This window comes from Eptesicus fuscus, chromosome 5, assembly GCF_027574615.1.
Source record: "Eptesicus fuscus isolate TK198812 chromosome 5, DD_ASM_mEF_20220401, whole genome shotgun sequence".
Lineage (NCBI taxonomy): Eukaryota > Metazoa > Chordata > Mammalia > Chiroptera > Vespertilionidae > Eptesicus > Eptesicus fuscus.
In genome coordinates, this window is record NC_072477.1 from 26767011 (window position 1) to 26773758 (window position 6748).

At 53.0% G+C, this 6748-nt stretch overlaps 1 protein-coding gene across 3 annotated transcripts; it reads left to right on the forward strand.

The window, feature by feature from the left end:
- The first annotated feature begins 570 nt into the window (after positions 1 to 570).
- ZFP36L1 (ZFP36 ring finger protein like 1) lies at positions 571 to 6039 on the forward strand. Of its 3 annotated transcripts, XM_028141517.2 has the most exons (3): positions 652 to 833; positions 1832 to 1918; positions 3232 to 6039. In XM_028141517.2, the coding sequence occupies exons 1-3, from the start codon at positions 777 to 779 to the stop codon at positions 4189 to 4191; spliced, it is 1104 nt and encodes a 367-aa protein (XP_027997318.1). In that variant the 5' UTR covers positions 652 to 776; the 3' UTR covers positions 4192 to 6039. The 3 variants fall into 3 exon arrangements, with proteins under 3 accessions (XP_027997319.1, XP_027997318.1, XP_027997317.1); XM_028141518.2 differs by lacking the exon at positions 1832 to 1918 and having other exon boundaries at positions 571 to 833; XM_028141516.2 differs by lacking the exons at positions 652 to 833; positions 1832 to 1918 and adding an exon at positions 2187 to 2245.
- Positions 6040 to 6748: the final 709 nt, after the last annotated feature.

The following is a 6748-nucleotide window of genomic DNA, read 5'->3' on the forward strand; positions in this document are numbered from 1 at the left end:
AAAAAAAGTAAAAACCCGGAGTCGAAGGCTGTGTGCGTCCCAAATTTCCAATCTCCTTCCCTGCCAGGTTTGCGGAGGGGAGCCGGGTGCGGAAGACAGTTCAGTAAGCGGTGCGGGGCACCGGCGAAGTTTGAAGCAAGATCAGCTCAAGATGGAAACCGCAGCGGTGCTCAGGACGGGCTTCGGCTCCCGCTTGCAAAAAAAAAAAAAAAAAGAGAAAGTCGAGCCCGCCTTCCTGCCCGACAAAACACAACAACACAACAAGAACCCCGAAGAGGGTGGAATGAGTGATGTCACAGAGCCCAGCTCTCCGGCCGACAAAGGAGGGGCGCGCGGCTGGAGAGCAGGGCGCGGGGGAGCGGAGCGAGCGGACTCCAAACTTTTCCTCTTTAAGAAAAAAAAAAGTTGTGCGCTGCTCAGAGTGGTTCCCCCCCCCACCCCTCGCCTTCTTTCCTCGTCTCCCTTCCCCCTTCTTCCTTTTGAAAGTTTTTTTTTTTTTCCCCTCCCCGAGTTTGACCGCATGGCTGATTCAACTTAAGTGTCAATCAACTTTTTCCCCCCTCCTCTTCCTCATTTAAATACGTTTAAACTCCTCCTCTCCGGAGCTACTATAAATCGGGCTTCGCGCGCCCGCAGCCGGAGAGTCAGAAAGGCGAGGGGCCCCGGGAGCAGGCGTGTGGGACTCCAGACCGGAGAGCCGGAGGCTGCGCCTTCCCCGCAACCGGGACCTTCACGACGCGCCAGACCTTCGCCCCTGCCCCGTGCGAGTGCCCACGATGACCACCACCCTCGTGTCTACCACCATCTTCGACCTGAGCGAAGTTTTATGCAAGGTAACGTGGGGCGGAGTGTTGGCTTTTTCGAAAGATGTTCCCTTTTGCCCTGAAAAGAGAAATCCCCAAAAGTGTGTGTCCAGGAAAGCGGCGGGGGGGAAAGTCAAGGGGGAAAGTCAAGAAGATAGTTTTTCTTTTCTTCGCCCATCCCTCCTCCTCCTCCTCCCCAGTTTGAAGGAATTCGGCCCTCTCCTCCCCGCCCTGGGAGCTTCGGCAGCTTCTGGCGGGGATTGCATGGGGATGGAATACAGAGACCAGAGTTTTGGGGGGCTGGGCTCCCCGAGGGACGCGGGGGCAACTTTTCGGTGGTCACGTGCTGCGGGAGCCCAGTTTCCCTGGTCTGCTCGGTGTCCCGGGGCGCGCTCTGGGCACCGCCGCCGCCGGAGCGGTTCCAGTCTCCTTTAGCCACATCGCCGGCCTGCGGGGTGGGGAGGGGGCTCCCTCGGGGAAGTGAGTCCCCGGACGTTTTGCCGGGAGATGGTCTCCTCGGTTTTGAAGGGGCTGGTAATGTCCGAGAAAAAGGCCCAGGGTTGTCATTCAGAAGATGGTGCAGAATTGCTGTGGGGCTCCCGTGGGCCCCAACCCGGCCCGTCTTCCTCTTAGGATAGACGGTCGTGCCGCAAACTTTCGGGTGAAAGTGGGCCTGGGGTAGACCCACTTACTTGTTTTTTTTTTCCCTCTGGGGGACCGCGGCTCGTAGAAATGGAGGGTGGGGGACACGGTAACAAAAAGGCCGGTCTGAATTCAAGGGTCTGCGGGAGGAAGGGTTTAATCGGGGCGACCTTAAGCCGTGCAGCTTGCCAGCGGGTGTGAGAAAAAGCAAGTTTTAAGCCCAGAATGCCCCAGGAGGGCGGGTTAAGCGTCCACAGCAAAGAAAGCCTATGGACTCCCCAGTTTTATTCCTGAGGAAATAGGGAAGCTGCTAGGCTACTTTTAATTGCTGAAGTGTTTTTGCCTCCTTCTAAACACGTCGGGTCATGTTGCTCTCTTTTCTCTAGCTCGCTTCTCCAGTCGGCGCAGCTAGCTGCCAGGGCTGCAGGGTTGGGGTGCAGGGACGCCGAGGAGCTGAAGAGAAACATCAAAAAGTTGGAATTTCAGCTTCCTTCCTTCCCTGCGCTTTCCCAAACCCCGGTTGCCCTGACTGCCTGCGTTCTCCCGCTCTTCTCCCTTCTCTTCCCAGCTCTCTCGCTCTTTGATCTATTTCTCTTTCTCTCCCCCTCCCCCCCCCCCCCCCCCACAGGACTTTTTAAATGAACCTCATTGTTGGGAACCGGCTCTCAACTTGGTTCCTGTAATCCGCTCTCCATGGGGTGGTTGCTGTTACAGATTCCCGATCCCCAGCAGCTGATCCTAAGGGACCAACTTTAGAATTTGCACAATGACACCCACAAGGGCTGGGAGCCAACTCCCAGGTCATTCCCCACCCCCACTCCCAGCACCCTTTCCAAATCTTGGGTACAGTTTGGGCCGGTGAAACCCATTGGAACAGAAACCTGCCTGTGGTGGCTCTGCCCACCCCCCCTCAAGTCCATTATTGACTGGCAGGCGTGTGGGGGGGTTTGGTGCTTTTTCCTTCCCACCTGCAGCTTGGCGTTAAAGATTAAACACTGGCACTCTTATTCCAGCTTGCTCTTGGAGCCAGAAGACTTAATTGCAAAGGCATCTTCCCAGGGGAGCGAGGTTGGGTGGGCAGAGATGTTGGAGAGAGCACTGTGGAAGGGCACCCCTTTCCCGAGCATGGGGCAATGAGTTTTATTTCCAGGAATCACATCCCTCTTCCCCCCTCTAACCCCGGACAGGGGATTCCCCCCTCTCCCCCAGCAAGATAAAAGCAAAGGCAGTCTGGAAACCTGTTGCTAAAGGAAGGGAACACTTCTGAAGGAGGAAGTGAAGAGTCTTAGGCCACGTTCAGTGGTGGTTGACTAAGCAGGGATTGATTAAAAGGGGGTGGGGCTCCTAGCCTTCTAAGGCTTACCTGTTTTTGTTAGGGGGAAGGCAGTCTAGAGAGGTCCGCGTGATGTGGGGTCTTGTGAACTGAGGAATCTCTGGGAGGCAAAGAAGTGGAGTTTTATGGATACAAGTGGTAGCTTTGGGATAGGATAATGGGGGTCCATTCGTGGGGTCTGCTTGGGATAGGGTGCATGCATAAAACAACTTCTCACATAGGCCAGGATTTTTTATTTATTTTTATTTTTTTTTAATGCACGGGGCCAAAGTAAACCCAGGCGGCTGGTCTGTGGGAGAAGGGGGAGGGGCCTGCCAGGGCCGGAGTGGGGATGGTTTCTTGGAGCTGGGCATTCCCGATTGTGGAGGGGCTGCCATTAGCAGGTACTCTCTTTGGGCCTGGTGGATGGCCTTTGTCCCTCACCATCCTCTCTCTCCTCTCTCTTTCCTCCAGAGTAACAAGATGCTCAACTACAGTACTCCCAGCGCAGGGGGCTGCCTGCTGGACAGGAAGGCGGTGGGCACCCCGACGGGTGGGGGCTTCTCCCGGAGGCACTCGGTCACCCTGCCCAGCTCCAAGTTCCACCAGAACCAGCTTCTCAGCAGCCTCAAGGGCGAGCCAGCCCCAGCCCTGAGCTCGCGGGATAGCCGCTTCCGAGACCGCTCTTTCTCGGAAGGGGGTGAGCGGCTGCTGCCCGCCCAGAAGCAGCCGGGCAGCGGCCAGGTCAACTCCAGCCGCTACAAGACGGAGCTGTGCCGCCCCTTCGAGGAGAACGGTGCCTGTAAGTACGGGGACAAGTGCCAGTTCGCACACGGCATCCACGAGCTCCGAAGCCTGACCCGCCACCCCAAGTACAAGACGGAGCTGTGCCGCACCTTCCACACCATCGGCTTCTGCCCGTACGGGCCCCGCTGCCACTTCATCCACAATGCCGAGGAGCGCCGCGCCCTGGCCGGGGCCCGGGACCTCTCCGCCGACCGTCCCCGCCTCCAGCATAGCTTTAGCTTTGCTGGGTTTCCCAGTGCCGCCGCCACCGCCGCTGCCACGGGGCTGCTGGACAGCCCCACGTCCATCACCCCGCCCCCCATCCTGAGCGCCGATGACCTCCTGGCCTCACCCACCCTGCCCGATGGCACCAATAACCCCTTCGCCTTCTCCAGCCAGGAGCTGGCCAGCCTCTTTGCCCCTAGCATGGGGCTGCCCGGAGGTGGCTCCCCGACCACCTTCTTTTTCCGGCCCATGTCCGAGTCCCCCCACATGTTCGACTCTCCCCCCAGCCCTCAGGATTCTCTCTCGGACCAGGAGGGCTACCTGAGCAGCTCCAGCAGCAGCCACAGTGGCTCAGACTCCCCCACTTTGGACAACTCAAGACGCCTGCCCATTTTCAGCAGACTTTCCATCTCAGATGACTAAGCCAGGGTAGGGAGGGTCCCCCTACCCACTCTACGCCATCCCTATGTCCCCTACCCTCATCTCCCTGTCCTAGCCTACCAACCCTTCCATTAACAAGGTTAAGCTCAAACCCTTTCCCCTAGAACCTTGGAATGCTCCCCCCTCTCCGCCCTTTTAACCCTCCCCCCCCCCTAACATAAGGACAAGTCAGTTTGTCAGTAGCTTCCTCTGGCTTGAAACCCCCCCCTTCCCTTGATTTTATAGCCCACTTACCATGCATAACAGACAAGTCCCATTTTGTCAGTAAGATGCCTTTTTTTTTTTCCCTCCCCGGCTTAAGCCTTAAGTGCCAAATCACAAAAGAAAAAGCAGTAACAGTTTACAGAAGCAACTTAGTGCCTTGTAATCTAACTTTGTCACTGTGACTACATTACCTCTTCAGCGCCAGAGGGCACCCGTGGGCCTCCCAGAGCCTCTGCCCATGGGGAGGGGGGAGGGGAGGGAGGGGACCCAGACCAGCAGCTCCCTCCACTGGCGATACAACTGCACCTTCCCTTACTTCAGTCTCCCACACACTTCCTCCTCCCTTCCCCAGCAACCCCCCCCCCCCCCACCCCCTTGGGAGAGTTGTTGCCAGACTTGGGTTTTTGGGGAAACCTATCTTGACATTCAAAACCTTTTTCTTCCCGACCCGAACCTCTGTTGACTAATCTTGCCCGGGTTCGCATAGGTCTACAGGAAGGAAGACTGAAAAAGTGGATGAAGATTGTGACATAAGTGGGACTTTGTGATTTAATTTTTATTTTTTTTTTTAAAGTGGGGAGGAAGGGGAAGCTAGATGGACTATGAGAGACTTGATTTTGGTGCTAAAGTTCCCCAGTTCATATGTGACATCTTAAAAAAAAAAATGACAAAAAAGTGAGAGAAAAGCTAAAAAAACATGTAAGGGGTGAGAGTTAATGGTATTCATTCCACGTACAATATCTGTGTAAAACGATTTCCCGTAGACGTAGCTTTAATGGTTTTTGCTCTAGAATACCGTAGGTCTATCCTTAGAGCACTCACGCCATGCTTTTTTCCCTGGGTTTTAAACTTCATATAACTTTTCAGAAATTGGAGAGCAAAATTTTTGCTTGTCACTGCACATCAATATAAAAAAGCTTATTTAACTTATCAAAACGTATTTATTGCCAAACTATGCTTTTTTTTGTTAATTTTGTTCATATTTATCGGGATGACAAATCCATAGAATATATTCTTTTATGTTAAATTATGATCTTCATATTAATCTTAAAATTTTGTGACGTGTCTTTTTCCCTTTTTTCCACAGTTTTAATATATTATTCTTCAACGACATTTTTGTAACTTTACACTTTTTTTTGGTTATTTTATTTTAAAAAAATGAAAAATTAATTTAAAAAAATGCAAAAAACTGTTGGATTATTTATTTTAGAAATTTCCCCCCTTTGTTGTTGGACTGCAAATTGAGTTTCTTTCTCTTTAGGCCTTTCACAACTAGGACTGAGAATGTATGTAGAAGTTCTGTGACAGTACAGAAGGAAAACAACCTTTTTATGTATCTCTTCTAAAAGGGGAAAATAAAAAAAGAGAAACCCTTTGACTTCCACGTGCCCATCTCCAGACATTCCGATGACAGATTTGAGGTTCTGGATTCCAGGTTTAGCGTTTTCCAATGTTAATGCAAACAGAACTGGCACACACACATGAAGATGAATGTAATTATTATTCCTCTTGCTGGTCACTACCGTCGCTTTCTTTTTCTCTTTCTTTGTGTGAATTTATTTAAAAGGAAACTTTTTGTAACGACTATTTGCAGTTTAAAAATCAATAAACCCCATTTTTTTTTTTTTCAAGAAACGGATGGTAAAGATGGTTTCACTCGGCTTGCGGGTTTCCTCTGTGGGTTTTTCTCCTGTCTATGTGGCAGGTAAACCAATGGCCAGCTCCCTTGGTTGATGCTGGAAGCCTGCTGAGCGTAGAGATGGGGTGGAGGTTTATTGCAGGGCCGCCTGCCCTTCTAAGGGACCTGCCTGGTATGTGGGTTGTTGACAAAAGGCCAGCCTTGCCCACCTGTGGACTCGGGCTCTTCAGGGCCGCGGAGGCACAGGGGCTCCCAGGCTTCCCTGCCCAGCCTGTGTGTGGCGTTTGCAGTGCCAGAATGGTGCAGGGGGCATGTAGCGCATGGCACACCAGCAAGCCTGGATTTGAGAGCCATGTGGGTGCTGCCAGGCTCATTCCCCACCCCCGGGGGAATTGACTAGCTTCAAACTACCTGGAGTAAGATGAACTCTCACCTCAGCAATGCGGGCTTGGAGAGGAGCGTCCAGGGTGGGGGAGGGGCTCATTCATGGCACGGGGACCGCGAGGTTTCACCGGGATCGGACATGCTTCTGTATTGGGAGGACTGTGAAGGGGAAGTGGATATAAAATGGCCAGCATAACGGGAAGTCATCCTTAGGTCTTTGTGACACCTTAATACCATGCAGAGCAGGTAAATGGTCATCTTGGGAAGGCGAGGTCTTGGTTAGAAACAACCCACCCGAGGCCAGATGCCCAC

What these genes read in the sequence shown, in the direction of transcription:
- ZFP36L1 (XM_028141517.2), top strand. Translation starts at nt 777, where the DNA reads ATGACCACCACCCTCGTGTCTACCACCATCTTCGACCTGAGCGAAGTT. An exon ending in TGAGCGAAGTTTTATGCAAG is followed by an intron (nt 834 to 1,831) that starts GTAACGTGGGGC and finishes TCTTTTCTCTAG; the next exon opens with CTCGCTTCTCCAGTCGGCGC. An exon ending in CTGAAGAGAAACATCAAAAA is followed by an intron (nt 1,919 to 3,231) that starts GTTGGAATTTCA and finishes TCTTTCCTCCAG; the next exon opens with AGTAACAAGATGCTCAACTA.